This window comes from Lepidochelys kempii, chromosome 1, assembly GCF_965140265.1.
Source record: "Lepidochelys kempii isolate rLepKem1 chromosome 1, rLepKem1.hap2, whole genome shotgun sequence".
NCBI classification, from domain to species: domain Eukaryota; kingdom Metazoa; phylum Chordata; order Testudines; family Cheloniidae; genus Lepidochelys; species Lepidochelys kempii.
In genome coordinates this window covers 277,948,140-277,966,492 of record NC_133256.1, presented here as the reverse complement: position 1 = coordinate 277,966,492, position 18,353 = coordinate 277,948,140, and the positions used below count along the sequence as shown (strand labels likewise).

Genomic DNA, 18,353 nt, shown 5'->3' with positions numbered 1-18,353 from the left:
GGTTTGTTTCATTGTCCTACTGTTCTTACAATTAGGAAGTTATTCCTGAGATTCAATCTAAATCTGTGATGCTATATTTTGAACCCATTGCCTCTTGTCCTGCCCTCTCTGGCAAAAGAGAACAATTTTTCTCCATCTTTTTTATGACAGGCTTTCAGGTATCTGAAGATAGCTATCATGTGCCCCCATAATTTCCTCTTTTCCAAACTAAACATATCCAGTTCCTTCAGCCTTTACTCATATGGCTTTCATTCCATCCCTTTGATCATCTTTGTTGCTCTCCTCTGGATCCTTTCCAGTTTCTTTACATCCTTTCTATACAGCGCTGACCAAAATTTGACACAGTACTCTAGCTGAGGCCTAACCAGCAGCAAATAGAGCGGTACTATCACCTCTTGTGACTTGCATGCTATGCTTCTGTTAATGCAATCCAAAACTGCATTTGCTATTTTTGCAAAAGCATTGCATTATTGACTCATGTTGAGATTGTGATCCACCACAACTCCCAGATCCTTCTCTGCAGTGATGTTGCCAAGCCAGTTATCCCCCATTCTGTCTTTGTGCATTTGGTTTTTCTTCCCTAAGTTTAGCACCTTACATTTGTCTTTGTTGAATTTCATTTTGTTGTCTATAGCCCAGTTCTCCAATTTATCAAGATACCTTTGCATTTTAGGTCTATCCTCCAAAGTGTTTACCACTTCCCATAGCTTTGTGTCATCCGCAAATTTAATCAATATGCTCTCTGTTCCTACATCCAGGTAATTAATAAAGATGTTAAATAACACTGGACCCAGAACAGATCCCTATGGACCCCACTTGAGACCTCCTTCTAATCTGACATCATTCCATTAATATTACTCTTTGTTTGCGGCTATTTAACAAACTGTGTATCCACTTAAGGGTAGTTCTACTGAGTCCACATTTCTCCAGCTTACTTATGAGAATGTCATGTGGGACTGTGTCAAAAGCCTTGCAAATTCCAGGTATATTATGTCCACCACATTCCGTTATGCATCACAGGCTTTTTCCCCTCCCAAATCTCTTGAACACTTGTAACCCTGCCCCCAACTTCAGCCTCCCCTATAGCAGTGGCTCTCAACCTTTCCAGACTACTGTACCCCTTTCAGGAGTCTGATTTGTCTTGTGTACCCCCAAGTTTCACCTCATTTAAAAACTACTTGCTTATAAAATCAGACATAAAAATACAAAACTGTCACTGCACTCTACTATTGAAAAATAGCTTATGTTCTCATTTTCATATAATTATAAAATAAATCACTGGAATATAAATATTTTACTTACATTTCAGTGTGTAGTATATAGAGCAGTACAGTAACTCCTCACTTAAAGTCGTCCCAGTTAACGTTGTTTCGTTGTTACATTGCTGATCAATTAGGGAACATGCTTGTTTAAAGTTGTGCAATGCTCCCTTCTAACGTCGTTTGGCAGCCGCCTGCTTTGTCCACTGCTTGCAGGAAGAGCAGCCCATTGCAGCTAGCTGGTGGGGGCTTGGAACCAGGGTGGACCAGCAGCCCCGCTATCAGCTCCCCACTCTCCTAAGTTCCCTGTGCAGCAGCCGCCCAGCAGGCTATCAATTGCCGGCAGTCCAGCTGTCCCTCCCCCGACTGCCATGTGCTGCTCCTGCCCTCTGCCTCCGAGCTGCTCCCAGGAGCCTCCTGCTTGCTGTGCGGAGGGGGCTAATGTCAGGGTGTCCCGTTCCCCCTTGCTCCTGCACCCTGCTTACCCCATCTCCATAGAGCAGGGGACACACACGACAGGGCTCAAGATGGAGGGAGCTTCCTGGAAGCAGCTGTGGTCTCAGCTTGCTGATTAACTTAACAAGGCAGTGTTAAGGGTAGTGAGGCAGCGTACTTAAAGGGGAAATGGGCATTCCTCTCTCTCTCTCTCACACACACACACAGTGTGTATGTCGCTGTCTGCCATGCTGTCTCCCCTCCCTCCATTCCTGCTGCCTTGTAGAGTGTGAGGCGACATTAACAATGAGTTAACCTTTGAGGGTTCAGCCAAGTGCTAGTTCATCATTTAGCAGTAAGGCATTCCCCGGGAAATATCCCACCCTCTGACTTCACTACCTCATCCAAGCTTCACGATCATCATTGCTGTGTACGGTATTAAATTATTTGTTTAAAACTTATACTGTATGTGTGTGTGTATATATATATATAGTCTTTTGTCTGGCAAAAAAAAATTTCCCTGGAACCTAACCCCCTCCCCCCATTTACATTAATTCTTATGTGGAAATTGGATTAGCTTAACATCGTTTCGCTTAAAGTCGCATTTTTCAGGAACATAACTAATGAGGCGTTACTGTATAAACAAGTCATTATCTGTATGATATTTTAGTTTGTACTGACTTCGCTGGTGCTTGTTATGTAGCTTGTTGTAAAACTAGGCAAATATCTAGACGAGTTGATGTACCCCCTGGAAGACCTCTGAGTACTCCCCAGAGATACACGTACTCCTGGTTGAGAACCACTGCTCTGTAGAAACCCCCACAGCTGCACCTGCCCTAGTAGTTGAATCACATCACATTCCCACCCCAGGACATACGCTGTCTCCCTTCCAGCCCTGTACAGTCCTCAGATTAAAGGGAGATGTCTGTGAGATGAAACTGTGATTAAAATTTCCATTATATTGGAAAGTTGCTCTACATATTAGAGTCCTGCAGACACAGATGGTTGTGCAGGTAGAGAGAGACATGCTGACAGGAATTAAAGAAGTTAATTCTAATCAGGCTTCCAATCATGCACACAAAAATGACAGTCACCTTTAAATGTTGTTTTATTTTAACTTACATATTTCTCATTTATCTGTGACGGGCTTTGAAAAACAAAACTGCATATAAAGTTTGTTATGAAGACACATTCCAGGACAGTAATAAAGGTTTTACATCTGTATATTATTCACATAGGGCTAGATTTCACCATTTAGACACTGCCCAGACGAGGGGGCAGTGCAGAGGCACACTGCCCCCATGGACCCCACCATGATAATTCCCTCACCACGATCACTTGAACTACTACATGCCTTCAAGGAATGCACTTTACTCTCCTTGCTGCACTGACTTCTCTGTGGGAGAGCATGGAGCCAGTGCAGGTCTATGGTATTTTCCAGAGTGGACTGTGTCTTGACCTTAGCAGGGCTGAGGCAGACTCAGGAGGAGCCCAGCTCTTTCTATTTTGATAAAAGCAAAGGGAGAGCTTCTCTTCCTTGATTTGAGAAATCTGCTGCCCCAGAGATTCCCCTCTTCCCTGGTGGTAAGGGGAGGACTCAAGTGAAAACACCTGGAGGCACTGGGCCTAGGTGAGATGTCTCTGGGGCTCTCAGCCTTCTCAACAACTGGAGCAGCAGCACCCCCGAAAGGCGATTGTGTCCCACTGAAGAAGTTGCCTTCTTTTCGAAATGAACACGTTGTATATATTTTTTTCCTTGCTGCATGCAATCACCTTGTGCTGATGCAACTCTGCATCTCAACTACATTAACAGTGAGTCCTCTTAGGAGTCACTGGGATTGATGAATTCCTTCTCCTATTTTCACCTACTTCAGCCACCAGGTGAGAGGAGGGCATTTTGGCCCTCAACTTCCACCTCTGTGAAAGTGCCAGGCACACCCTGGCCCATATCTAGTGGAATCTTACTTATGACTATTGAGAGAGAGAGTGTTTAAAAAAAACATAGTTTCCATAACGAACAGGAATGCTATGGTATCATAATATTGAAATACTAATAATTCTCTTTGAAAAGCCATGCATTTTAATGGATTGCCATCTGTTCAACACTTTACCGAGAAATAGATTTGTCCTGTTAATGCAAACAATATTGGGATGAAACTACACATTACACAGTAGATTTCTAAGCACTTTGGACAAACACGTATTCTCCTTCTTTCTGCATGCCAGTACTTTATTTCAGTAATAAATTCATTTTGTTCTTTCTTTTGTCTGAATATCTTATTAAAACAACCCACCTAATGCACAGTAAAGTTGTGATGGGACCACAACAGCTGCTATGCCCTCAATTAGGTTCCAGCAAAGTAACCCTAGTGTCCTCTAAATTAAAATCTCAAACTGAGTTCATCAGGTTTCTTTTCCATTGAATTTACAGCAGGAAGCTCTGTGCCTCTTGTTTCGAGTCCATCTTAATCTTCTAGAAAGAGTATTTTTAAAACCAAGGCACTGGCCTAAATCATTCTCTACAAAGTAAAGGATTTACAAATTGCTCAGCGGCTCAGACACACAGGATGCAGATTAAAAAAAATTGACCTAACACTTAAGAGTCCTATCCAGGGAGCTTGTTTGATCTCATAACTAAGAAAAAGCCAAACAAATAATAAATCAAGTTATTTTCCCCTCTGTAATAACCAAATATTTCTGGGTACCTTATTAGGATTACAAATGTACTTTCAATGGTATCAGTTTAGAAATCATTTCTTATTGTCGCCTAATCAGGTTGGGTTGGGAGATCTAATTTTACAGCCTTGTGGCAGAAGTTTAAATTTAGCATAGTCTCAAGCTTTCTGCACCCCCTCTTTATCTCTTTTGTAATGGACTGTACAAAGAGAAGGATAAAAAGGTGCTGTTGTCACAGTCTCGAGGGTGGAAAAAATTTATCAGTGTTGTCGTCAATGCCAGGGGCAACTAGGTGTCTTCAGGAATATAGCTGTCTTCTATATGGAAGCAGTATTAATTATAGCAAATATGGCAAATTGCAACTCCCTCCCATTCTCCTTTACTCCCCCAAATTCAGATTTTTCGCATGGCTGACTTTCCTTTGCTTAAGTCTGAGCCCTTTTCTTAGAGGAGTTAGCTATGGGGAAAGTGAAGCTACCACAAAGATAATAACTAGAAATGCATCTATATGCCAAGCAGCAACTCTGCCACTATACTTGAGATGCCAGTATAGGGACATACTCAAAATCAATGCACTAGAGACGCTAGTAGGGCAAGATGCTGTACCAGATAGCAAGTTAGCAGAGAAAAGCGAGTGCAGAAAAGATGCAAAGCAAGATCGTAGAGCTACATAGAGAGATTAATACACTACATAGAGAGTGCAATACACTAGCCAGCACTACCCTAGATTTGTAATATACAATCCCCTTCCCCCTGGTACTGTGGGGATCCGTGCCCCGGCTATCTCCTCAGGATGCCAGCCCTACCCCAGCCTCCAAAACGCTTCTCCTCCTCGAAGAAAGTTTGGTCTCTTTGCTTTCCTCCCTCCCTCCCCTTTCACCTTACAGCCACCTGCAGTCCGAACTGCCATGGGGGGCAGCGTCCCCCCCAGTCCCGCAGCCTGCCCACTGCCCTGTTCTCCAGCAACAGGCTCCAAGCATGCAGGCGCAGCTTCAGCAGCCAGCACAGGTACGGCCAGGGGGCTCCTGCGGCTTTGGGGGCCCCTCCCCAGGACCAGGGTGGGATACAGGCAGGGGCAACTCCGCGGCAGCCAGAAGCAGCAGGATGTGCCGGGGGATGCGTCTCCAGGGGACACCAGCCTCTTCTCTGCAGCCCACTGTGGTGACTCCCCGCACCCAGGGGCGAGCCGCTGCCCTGGAGCGGGCTAGGGGCGCAGCAGCTGCGCTTACCTCTGTCCAGTGTGAGCGGCTGGACCGCTGTCAGCGTCGCCATGTCTGCGGCTGCAGCGGGAGTGAGGCTGGGCTCCAGGAGCGGCGTGCAGGGAGACGAGGCGGAGGAGGAGACAGGGAGGGCGCTGAGGAGGTGGGCGGCGCTGGGGAGGAGGCTCCGGCGGGGAAGGGACAGGGGCGAGCAGTTGGCCGGGGATGCTGCTCTGTGGCGCGGAGGAGCGCTGGCCACATGTAGGCAGGCGGGGCTCACTCCGCGCTGGCCGGGCGCCAGGGAGGTGCGTGAGCCGCCGCTGGCTCCCCCGGGCGCCCTGCCTGTGGCTTCCAGATGCGCGCAGCGCCGCCTGGCGTGGGCCGCGTCCTCTGGCCGGCCTGGGGCTCTCCCGCGCGGGCCGGTGCCTGCCGGGGAGCCCACCGGGACCTTCCCTAGCTTTATCATAGAATATCAGGGTTGGAAGGGCCCTCAGGAGGCCATCTAGTCCAACCCCCTGCTCAAAGCAGGACCAGTCCCCAGTTTTTGCCCCAGATCCCTAAATGGCCCCCTCAAGGATTGAACTCACATGAGCAGGCCAATGCTCAAACCACTGAGCTGTCATTGCACAGCCTGTGCATGGGGAGGGGGGGGGGGGGGGGGGGAAACAGCGACTGGCTGGAGATGTGGCAATGGCGGGGGAGGGGGAGCCAGGTTCCAGCACCTGGGAGGGAAGAAACGCCAACTGCAGCCAGGGCTAGGGGGTGGGGGAGGTGGCAGCAGCCTCCAGCTGCTGCCCGAAATGTAGCCTTCCTCTTCTGCCACCCTCTGACGTCAGCAACGAAGTGTGTGTGTGTGTGGGGGGGGCTGTTGGACAAGGACTCTGCAGCTGGTTGTCCTGCGTCTGTGGGGGGAGGCCAAGGGGTGGGGAGAGTGTCACTGGGTGTGAACTTCGTGTGTCTGCAAAAAGAAAAGGAGTACTTGTGGCACCTTAGCGACTAACTAATTTATTTGAGCATAAGCTTTCGTGAGCTACAGCTCACTTCATCGGATGCGAAAGCTTATGCTCAAATAGGTTAGTCTCTAAGGTGCCACAAGTCCTCCTTTTCTTTTTGCGAATACAGACTAACGCGGCTGCTACTCTGAAACCCTTCGTGTGTCTGGTTTGTTTAAAAAAGGGGATCGTCCTACCCTCTGTCCCACAGAGAAGGAGGAGATAGGTTGCTACAGAGGCAGGGAAGGGGTGTATTTTTTTTAACGGGTACTTGTGTGGCTCCAGCACCATCCTTATCTGTAAAATGGGGAACTAAGGCACAGAGAATAACATGCTGAAGGTCACATGGAGGTTGTTCACAAAGCAGGGAAAAAAGCAAGGTCTCCTGAGTCCTAGTCCAGTGCTCTACACACAAGCCTATCCTTAGTTTGGTTGCACAGGCATTTTCATTCTCAGTGGTCACTTTCAGCAGGTTATCCTTTTGCAGTTTTTACCCACTGGACTGAAGTTTGCCAGGTTAGATGTCAGTCCCAGAGTACACATTTTTGAAATCTTTGAATACAAAGGGTTCAGCCATTCTCTTACAATATAAAAAATGTTTGGCAACTTTTTTTTTAAAAAAATCACCCTTCATGCCTCAGTGGCTTGAGGTAGATATTGGGCATTTGGCAGCGAGAGTGTCCCCAAGTCATAGATGTGCCTTTTGGTCATCTGAGGATGTTTGGCTGTGATTTGTGAAAGTTGGAAAGATTTGTAAAGAGGACAGTGCAGGCTCATGGATATTTCTATTGTGATCGCTTAATGGCTTCCTAACAGTTCTGTGCATGCATATACTAGGTAAACCAAAGGGAGTCCAGCCACCTTCCTCCTGAGGAGTGAAGGTGTATATGGGTGATGACAGAGAGCCAAAGTACTGCTGCAGCCTGACCTATGAAAGATGAGGTGGAGAAAGGTTTGCATGAAATGAGGCAAGGCTCTTCTGTGCAATATGTGCATTTTGCTGTTGTCCGGTACGTACTTAAACATAGTGGAATTTCTGTTCCTACATTTTCCCTTTAAAATATATAGGAAATGCTATACAAAAGAAATTGTGTTACAACAAAGTTACAGTGATGAAGTGAGCTGTAGCTCACGAAAGCTTATGCTCTAATAAATTGGTTAGTCTCTAAGGTGCCACAAGTACTCCTTTTCTTTTTGCGAATACAGACTAACACGGCTGTTACTCTGAAAAGTAAAGTGTTGTGAGCTCAAGCATGAAAAACTGAATCCACAATTGGAGCAATAAAGAAACTATTGCTGGAATATTTTTACCACCATTTGGTGTGTTTTATAATTAGGTGAGTGTAGGAGAATAAATTTAAGACACATTTTATCCTCAGAAAGATGAGTTAATAACTAAAAGTCCTCTTCTGAGTAGTAAACACAGTAGTTAAATCAGTTTGGCTGTGTTGACAAGAAAATGTTTTAATTGGCTAAAATGCTGAAATTTAAAAATCAGTTACTGGCAGGCAGTCAATTATCTTAACCTAAATTAACATAAGGTTTTTTATTATGTAGATTGTATGTATTTGCATAGCAGCTGGATTGACATAAAGTGTAACATCTCCTTTTAAGCAGTCACATTATTATATATGGGATTCATAGTCTTAAATTGAAAAGAATGTACACATTTGGAGCTATAACAGCCTAATGTGACAACTCTCAAACTATTATGACACTTTTAAAAAACCTATTATGGGAAGTATGTTTAAATAATATTAAAAGCACACTGCCAAGCTAATTAAGTAATCAAGTTGTTTTTCTTGTAGGTTTTCAGAATTCTTCAGACTCTTTTTTAAACTGACAAATTAAAAACAGACATTTTTTAAACAAAAAACAAATATAAAATTTGGTGGCCTGTTTATACATGTGTAATAGACATGCCACGTAGATAAGTTATTAAGACCCAGCTCTTCAAATAAATAGTAGTAGTCCTCAGGTTTAAGAGCAACCATATTAGGGGAGATTTCAGATTAACAGCTGTGTTAGTCTGTATTCGCAAAAAGAAAAGGAGTACTTGTGGCACCTTAGAGACTAACCAATTTATTTGAGCATAAGCTTTCGTGAGCTACAGCTCACTTCATCGGATGCATACTGTGGAAAATACAGAAGATCAGTTTAGATAAGCTATTACCAGCAGGAGAGTGGGGTGGGGGGAGAGAAAACCTTTTGTAGTGATAAACACCCATTTTTCCATGGTCTGTGTGTATAAAAACATCTTCTGTATTTTCCACAGTATGCATCCGATGAAGTGAGCTGTAGCTCACGAAAGCTTATGCTCAAATAAATCGGTTAGTCTCTAAGGTGCCACAAGTACTCCTTTTCTTTTTGCATATTAGGGGAGAGGTGCTTTCTATGGGAAAAATCAGTAGGCCAACTTTGTGCCTGGTTGAGTGCCCTTTTATGTCTGTTCCTGGATGAACAGGTCAGATGTCCCATGCCATGCAGGATTAAGCCTGATCAGTACTTGAATGGAGATGTCCACAGATCTTGGCTTTCCCGTAGGGAGTGTTGTTGCTGAGGCACTAGATGACATCCTCACTTTTAGATTTAGTGTCCTATTTCTGAACAAACTTTGCTTTGGGCTGTTACATTCTGCCTACCTAAATTCCCCATGTAGTTTCAGTTGGCTATTGTACTCTTCATTTCATGCCATGTTCTGTAATATTACCATGTGTTCCATCCCAGGAATTTCAGCTATGGATAAATTGATTGTTTCACAATATAACACAGGCTTTAATCTCCTCTTCTTCTTTTTATAAAACAAAGAAAATGTTCTGCATGCTTCCAGTGCTCTCAAACGGTAACAACTTGACAGCTCTGGAGACTGAAATTCACTGTATATTTACAGCAGGGTCAGCTGTAGTGGTGGCTTCTCTTCACTGGAGCCTCGTCATGCTAGCACTAGGCTCTGCATGGAACTCCTATTAGCTTCAGTGGAAGTTCTGTGCACACAGGGGTTTGCAAGATCATGTGTGGAGTTTGTAAAATGTATCCTTTGGGATTAAAAGCGCATTATCTGCCTTTGCATTACATTTTCTTGCTGATATTGGTTTCAGTCACACCCACCATAGTATTTCAATGCAAATATAAGCAAAGATGCTAGCACAATTATAATGAAGGGCCTGTTAATTTCTTTCTTCTTTATAACCTGATCATTAAAATTTGCTTTGGAATGAATTCTGGTATATAGTTTGAGTAGGGGAAAGGGCCCTCTTTCTCTTTATTTAATCAGTCAGAGCAACTCCTTGGTGTTTCTATAAAGGACTTGGAATTTGGATATCCGATGGTTTATGGCACAATTTGCTTATTAGGCAGAGAATTGCGTCCTTCTTCCAGCGGGATTTTTTTAGGATTCTAAAATAACAAGATACAACTTGGTGCTTTTGGTAATAATTATACACCATATATTATATTACCAGCATGTGCAGCGCATTCTGCTCCAGGACAGCCATCCACTGTTAAGCAATATTTCAGATGGATTGGGAACTGGGGAGGTAGTGCTCGACAGCTGCACTGGTGCTACAATTGTTACAATCTGGGGCCACTTTTATGTTCTAATATTGCAAAACATATGACATAGTTTCAAAAAACTGTTCTTCTAAAAGCTCCAAACCAGCTTCAACTTAACAAATGGTGCTTTTTTAATGCTAAATTCCCATTGGCTACAGTGAGAATAGGACTGAGCTCTTGTGCTCTGGGAGCTTTACTGTTGACTTCAGTTCAGGTGTGGGAGCAAGCCCTTAATCCATAATGTTATATTGTCAACTTTGGATATGTTGTATATAAGCTGAAATACTGACATTTTTGAAAGTAATTATGTTGAATTAGTTATTTTTATGACTGTTTCAAGCATAGGGTGTACAATTTGTGCACACAGTCTATACCACCTTACTTTTAAAAATATTAAAACTACAGTTGACTCAGGAACTGAAGAGAAAAAGTCAAATGAAAAAGAGTCCCATTCAACTACAACACATGAAGGCAGACAACTAAATACTGACAGATTTTATAAGTGCTTGTATACCAATACAAGAAGTCTAAATTACTAAGATGGGTGAACTTGAGTGCCTGGTATTAAGTGAAGACATTGATATAATAGGCATCACAGAAACTTGGTGGAATGATGATAATCGACGGGACCTGGTAATAGCAGCATACAAAATATATAGGAATGGCAAAGTAGGTTGTGCTAGTGAGGGAGTGGCCCTATATGTGAAAGAAAGCACAGAGACAAATATAGTAAAAATCTTGAATGACTCAAACTGTACCATAGAATCTTTATGGATAGAAATTTCATGCTTGAATAATAAGAGGATAGCAGTAGAAATATACACCAACCACCTGACTAGGATGGTTGATGGTGATTGTGAAATGCTCAGGGAGATTAGAGAGGCTACAAAACCAGAAAACCCAATAATAATGTGGCGAGCTCTCAACTATGCCCATATTGACTGTGTATGTATAAGGACGGGATGTGGAGATAAAATTTCTAGAAACCATAAATGATTGCTTCTTGGATCAGTTAGTCCTTGAACTCACAAGGGGAGAGGCAATTCTTGATTTAGTCCTAAGTGGAACACAGGATCTTGTCCAATAGGTGAATAAAGCGGAACCCCTCAGAAATGGCAACTGTAATGTAATTAAATTTAACATCCTTATAGGGGGAAAATACCAAAGAAACCCACCATGGTAGCATTTAACTTAAAAAAGGGGAACTATACAAAAATGAGTAAGATAGTTAAACAGAAATTAAAAGGAATGGTCACATGAGTGAAATACCTGCAAGCTGCATGGAAACTATTTAAAACACCATAATAGAGGCTCAAAATAAACATATATTCCAAATGAAATAAAAACAGTAAGAAGAGCAAAAAAATGCCACCATGACTAAACAACACAGTAAAAGAGGTTGTTTAAAGGCAAAAAGGCATCCTTTATAAATTAGAAGTCAAATCCTAGTGAGGAAAATAGAAAGGAGCATAAACTTTGGTAAGTCAAGTGTAAAAGTATAATTAGGCAGGCCAAAAAAGAATTTGAAGAGCAACTAGCAAAAGACACAAAAGCTAACAGCAAATTTTTTTTAAGTACATCAGAAGCCTGCCAAACAATCAGTGAGGCCTCTGGACAATCAAGGTGCTAAAGGAGCACTCAAGGAAGCCACTGATGTTGAATTGTTTGCATCAGTCTTCACTGCAGACGTTGTGAGGAAAATTCCCACACGTGGGCCATTCTTTTTATGTGACAAATCTGACGCACTGTGCCAGACTGAGGTGTTAGTAGGGGAAGTTTTAGAACAAATTGATAAATTAAGGTACCAGGACCAGGATGGTGTTCACTCAAGAGTTCTGAAGTAACTCAGATATGAAATTGCAGAACTGCTAACTGAGGAATGTCACCTGTCACTTAAATCAGTCTCTGTACCAGATGACTGGAGGATACTTAATGTAATGCTGATTTTTTAAGAAAGATCCAGAGGCAATCCTGGCAACTACAAGGTGGTAAGTCTAACTTCTCTACTCAGCAAATTGGTTAAAACTATAATAAAGAACAGAATTATGAGACACATAGATGAATATGATACTTAGGGGAAGAATCAATATGACTTTTGTAAAGGGAAATCATGCTTCATCAATCTATTAGAATTCTTGAGGTTGTCAACAAGCGTGTGGGCGAGGATGATCCAGTGGATATTGTGTACTTGGACTTTCAGAAAGCCTTTGACAAGGTCTCTCACCAAAGGTTCTTAAGCAAAGTAAGCAGTCATGGGATAAGAGGGAAGGTCCTCTCATGGATCAGTAACTGGTTAACAGATAGGAAACAAAGGGTAGGAATAAATAGTCAAGTTTTCAGAATGGAAAGAGGTAAATAGTGGAGTCCCCAAGGATCTGTATTGGGACCAGTGATGTTCAACATATTTATAAATGATCTGGAAAAGGAAGTTAATAAGGAGGTAGCAAAGTTTGCAAATGATACAAAATTATGCAAGATAGTTAAATCCAAAGAAGATGGCGAATAGTGACAAAAGAATCTTACAAAACTGGGTGACTGGGCAACAAAAGGGCAGATGAAATTCAATGTTGATAAGGGCAAAATAATGCACATTGGAAAAAATAATCTCAACTATACATACAAATGATGCATCTAAATTATCTGTTACCACTCAAGAAAGAGATTTTTGGAGTGATTGTGGATAGTTCTTTGAAAACATCTGATCAATGTGTTGTACTAGTCAAAAAAAGTTAACAGAATGTTTGGAATCTTTAATAAAGGGATAGATAATAAGACAGCAAATATCATAATGCCACTACATAAATTCATGGTACACCCATACCTTGAGTACTGCAAGCAGCTACAGTCACCCCATCTCAACAAAGATATATTAGAATCGGAAAAGCTACAGAGAAGGGCAACAAAAATTATTAGGAGTATGGAACAGCTTCCACATGAGGAGAGATTAAAAAAGACTGATATGATTCAGTTTGGAAAAGAGACGACTGGGGGGACAAGATAGATGTCTATAAAATCGTGAATGGTGTGGAGAAAGTGAATAAGGTAGTGTTATTTACTCCTTCATATAACATAAGAACCAAGGTTACCCAATGAAATTAATAGCAAGTTTAAAACAAACGTAAGGAAGTACTTCTTCAAACAATGCATTGTCAACCTGTAGAACTTATTGCCAGGGGATGTTGTGAAGGTCAAAATGGTAAGTTGGTTCAAAAAAGAATTAGATAAGTTCATGGAGGATAGGTTCATTGGTAGCTATTTGCCAAGTTGATCAGGGATTCAGCTGCATGCTATGGGTGACCCTAAGCCTCTGACTGCCAGAAGTTGGGACTTGACACCAGGATGGATCACTCAATAATATTTCCTGGTCTGTTCATTCCTTCTGAAGCATCTGGCTCTGGCCACTGTCAGAAGACCAAATACTGGACTAGAAGGATCATTGGTCTGCCCAGTGTGGCCACTCTTATGCTACCATTAACTAAATTGTTGTATCATAATTTGTCAGCTACAAAAGACATTGCTCACTATTGGCCTTGTATTTACTGCATCTATATACAGATGGGGCGAAGGGGGAGGGAAAACAGGTTATGTTGCTATTAGTAACTTGCAGGGTGCCTGTTCAAATGGGTAGAAACCTGATTTCAAGAAGTTACTGTAGTTGATTCTAATTTTAGTGTATGCTATGAATTCTTTTTTTCCTGATCAGTAAAAATGAGAATATGATCAAATTGCTATTGTAATCTTGAATGCTTTTGTAGTTTTTGATTGGGATGTGAGCAAAGGCAAGCAGTTTGCAAAGCCTGATTTGATTACAGACCCAGATGTAGAAGTAGGCTGTCAGTATTAACTGAAATTATCAAATACATAATGAATTCACACAAATAACTTAGTTTCCTAGTTTGAGTTTTAAAAAACAGCAACAAAGCAATGATGTGATTGAACTCAAATTTAGCAGTGTATTTGTCCTAGCCCTAATTTCTATAAATTAAGAAACAAGTTTATTTTAGTTTTCAAAAGATGGCTTATGATGGTAGTGAGACTGTTCTGTGTTTTCCAGCCATATGCTCACAAATATTAAAGCACTGAAGGAGATCAGAATGTCAGATCTACTAATGAGGTTTGTTCTGAGTAATACTTTGTCTTCACAGGGAAAGAGAACCAAGAGGGAATGTATTTGAGTTATCTTGCTCTTGAGAAACAGTTCAATAGTCACTGCTGTACTACAGGCCTACATCATTTCAGTGCTAACCTGTGTGCCAGTGTGATCAATCAAATGACATCTGGCCACTACAGCGCAGATCAAGTTCCTTATTTTCCAAGGTATTCTATTTCCTCATGTGTCCTAATGGCAAGACCGTTCTTTAAAGTATTCTAGAAAAAGTGTGCGTATGAGTTCCAGATCTGTAAGGATACTCATGGGTGCAATCATTTGGGGAACTCATTTGTCTGGAGGCAGAGTTTGAAGTCTTACTTTTTATGGGCCTGAGAGTCTTTTAGACTCCGATCCTACAAACACCTAGGCACATACTAACTTTATTCACACGGTATTCCCTCTGACCTCCATGGAGCTACTCCTGTGAGCAAAAGGCACATGCGTACGTGTTTTCAAGATTAATGTCTGAATTAGTTCATTATCTAATTAAAATTATATGAAAAGACCAGGGCTGTCAAACAATTAAAAAAATAATCCTGATTAATCATGAGATTAAAAAAATCACGATTAATCATAGTTTTAATTGCACTGTTAATAATAGAATACCATTTATTTAAATATTTTTGGATGTTTTCTAAATTTTCAAATATATTTATTTCAATTACAATACAGAATACAAAGTGTACAGTGCTCAATTTATATTATTATTTTTGATTACTAATATTTACACTAAAAAAGATAAACAAAAGAAATAGTATTTTTCAGTTCACCTCATACAAATACTGTAGTGCAATCTCTTTTTTGTGAAAGTGTAACTTATATTTACGGGAGACAATGCTGCCCGCTTCTTATTTACAATGTCATGTGAAAGTGAGAATCGTATGAAACTGTTGTAGCCGGCGTTGCAAGGTATTTACCTGCCAGATATGCTAAACATATGCCCCTACATGTTTTGACCACCATTCCAGAGGACATGCTTCCATTCTGCTGCGGGGTTCTGCTCAATAACAATCCAAAGCAGTGCAGACCGACACGTGTTCATTTTCATCATCTGAGTCTGTCATAAATATAAAGGGAAGGGTAAACCCCTTTGAAATCCCTCCTGGCCAGGGGAAAGCTCCTCTCACCTGTAAAGGGTTAAGAAGCTAAAGGTAACCGCGCTGGCACCTGACCAAAATGACCAATGAGGGGACAAGATACTTTCAAAAGCTGGGAGGAGGGAGAGAAACAAAGGGTCTGTGTGTCTGTCTATAGTCTGTCTTTGTCGGGGATAGACCAGGAATGGAGTCTTAGAACTTTTAGTAAGTAATCTAGCTAGGTACATGTTAGATTATGATTTCTTTAAATGGCTGAGAAAAGAATTGTGCTGAATAGAATAACTATTTCTGTCTGTGTATCTTTTTTGTAACTTAAGGTTTTGCCTAGAGGGGTTCTCTATGTTTTTGAATCTAATTACCCTGTAAGATATCTACCATCCTGATTTTACAGGGGGGATTTCTTTATTTCTGTTTACTTCTATTTTTATTAAAAGTCTTCTTGTAAGAAAACTGAATGCTTTTTCATTGTTCTCAGATCCAAGGGTTTGGGTCTGTGGTCACCTATGCAAATTGGTGAGGCTTTTTATCCAACATTTCCCAGGAAAGGGGGGGTGCAAGTGTTGGGAGGATTGTTCATTGTTCTTAAGATCCAAGGGTCTGGGTCTGTAGTCACCTAGGCAAATTGGTGAGGCTTTTTACCAAACCTTGTCCAGGAAGTGGGGTGCAAGGTTTTGGGAAGTATTTTGGGGGGAAAGACGCATCCAAACAGCTCTTCCCCAGTAACCAGTATTAGTTTGGTGGTGGTAGCGGCCAGTCCAAAGACAACGGGTGGAATATTTTGTACCTTGGGGAAGTTTTGACCTAAGCTGGTAAAGATAAGCTTAGGAGGTTTTTCATGCAGGTCCCCACATCTGTACCCTAGAGTTCAGAGTGTGGGAGGAACCTTGACAGAGTCAGATGCCACCAACAGAAGGTTGATTTTTTTTTTTGGTGGTTCAAGTTCTGTAGTTTCTGAATCAGAGTGTTGCACTTTTAAGAAGTCTGACAGCATATTCCACACCTCATCCCTCTCTGATGTTGGAAGGCACTTCAGATTCTTAAACTTTGGGTTGAGTGCTGTAGCTATCTTTAGAAATCACATATTGGTATATTCTTTGCATTTTGTCAGATCTGCAATGAAAGTGTTCTTAAACTGAACAACATATGCTGAGACAGCATCCGAGACTGCCAAAATATGAAATATATGGCAGAATGTGGGTAAAACTATGGAGCAGGAGACATACAATTCTCCCTCAAGGAGTTCAGCCACAAATTCAATTAACACCTTTTTTTAAACGAGTGTCATCAGCTTCGCCTGTTCTCACTTTCAGGTGACATTGTAAATAAGAAGCAGGCAGCATTATCTCCCGTAAATGCAAACTGTAAAAATGTTTGTCTCAGCAATTGTCTGAACAAGAAGTAGGCCTGAGTGGACTTGTAGGCTCTAAAGTTTTACATTATTTTGTTTTAGAGTGCAGTTATGTAACAACAACAAAAAATCTACATTTGTAAGTTGCACTTTCACAGTAAAGTGATTGCATTACAGCACGTGTATGAGGTGAATTGAAAAACACTATTTCCTTTGTTTATCTTTTTTACAATGCAAATATTTGTAATAAAAATAATAATATAAATTGAGCACTGTACACTTGTATTTTGTATTGTAATTGAAATCAATATATTTGAAAATGAAGAAAAACATCCAAAAATATTTATAATAAATTTAAATTGGTGTTCTATTATTAACAGTGCAATTAAAACTGCGATTAATCATGACTAATTTTTGTAACTGAGTTAATTTGTAAAAAGTTAATCGCATGAGTTAACTGCGATTAATTGACAGTCCTGGAAAAAAACATAATATTCTCATTGTCTAGGCCTTCTGAGAAGCCTGCAATGACCAGCTTTACAAGTGATTTTTCTGATAACTTATTTTTACATTTTAAAAGAACATTTTCTCTTGGCATTAAATTAACAACACTCTCCAGCACCTGCTGTCATCCATCTGCTCAGGGCCCTCAGATGACACCATTCTGGTAAATCTGCTCTGCACTCATATTCAAAGCCATCAAATTTGCCTTCAAGTTGACCCATATTCTGTTCGAGGGTAAAGAACAAATTCTCAATTTTCTTTCTGCTCTAATGATGTCAACAGTTTTTCTCTGTTGAAGGCTTTTCCTAAACAGATCTAAACATTGCTGGGAGTCAGACTCGTTCATACAGCTCTTCTGAAGGTGTTTGATTTTCACCTGCCATTGTTGGGGTTGATGATGAGCTGGGCTCACTGACACAGCAGTCTGATTATATTAACAACTGTAATCAAACACTGAGCCTCCAAGCTTATCTCTGCTGCTGTTGTAGATGAAAATACCCCAATTTGTTAACTATTGAAATGGACGTTGAATATGCAGAGACTTCCCTCTCCAATAGGTTAACACATTATATATTGAACTGTATTCTGCTCTGTTTGAGTATACAAGGGGGAAAGGACGCAAGAAGTCTCCTTCCCTTGTACCCCTGTATGGGACAAAGGCCCCTAGGGATGTGCAGCCTCTGCTTCCTGCTGTCTGCCTCTGTGGGTACTCCTTTTCTGGCTGGTCACAATGAGGAGTATAAGTCACTTGTTATCCCATGTCGGGTGGAGCTGCCAGTGCACTGTTGGCTTCCCCGTAATTGGCAGGGGGAATAATGGCTGAGTGGTACCTCTTCCATCAGAAGGCACAGCTCTAAATTTACAAGCAGGCCCTCATTCTTACATTTTCCAAGTGATTTCTGTGATATTTTCATGCAGTTTCTATTGATGTTGAATCAGTTGCTTAAACTTTCCGCCACACCTGAAAACTCTTTCTAAGTTTCCTCCAAATACACAGGAGACTCCCACAGACCTATTTGCATTTAAGTTTTGCTGATTCAATTACTGTCATTTGCCTCCCTTAGCTTCTTGCCATGCTGCTTTGCTGCATTCTCCAATTATCAAGTGAATTCACAGGCAGAAGAAAAAATCTTTTGTATAG

General features: G+C 41.4%; 1 protein-coding gene across 10 annotated transcripts in view; it reads right to left on the bottom strand.

Annotated features, from left to right (window-relative positions):
* LIN7A (lin-7 homolog A, crumbs cell polarity complex component) overlaps positions 1-6,055 on the bottom strand; it is an 86,099-nt gene extending 80,044 nt beyond the window's left edge. For 2 of the 10 annotated variants that reach the window (XM_073327644.1, XM_073327646.1), the window contains exon 1: positions 5,600-5,686. Coding sequence is in view for 3 of the 10 variants with exons in the window: in XM_073327643.1 (XP_073183744.1) it covers positions 5,600-6,035 (436 nt within the window). In the remaining 7 variants the exon portion in view is untranslated. Of the gene's footprint in view, positions 1-1,302; positions 1,327-5,599 lie in introns of those variants that run through there. The other 8 variants (XR_012156731.1, XR_012156730.1, XM_073327643.1 and 5 more) reach the window with 8 other exon arrangements.
* Positions 6,056-18,353: the final 12,298 nt, after the last annotated feature.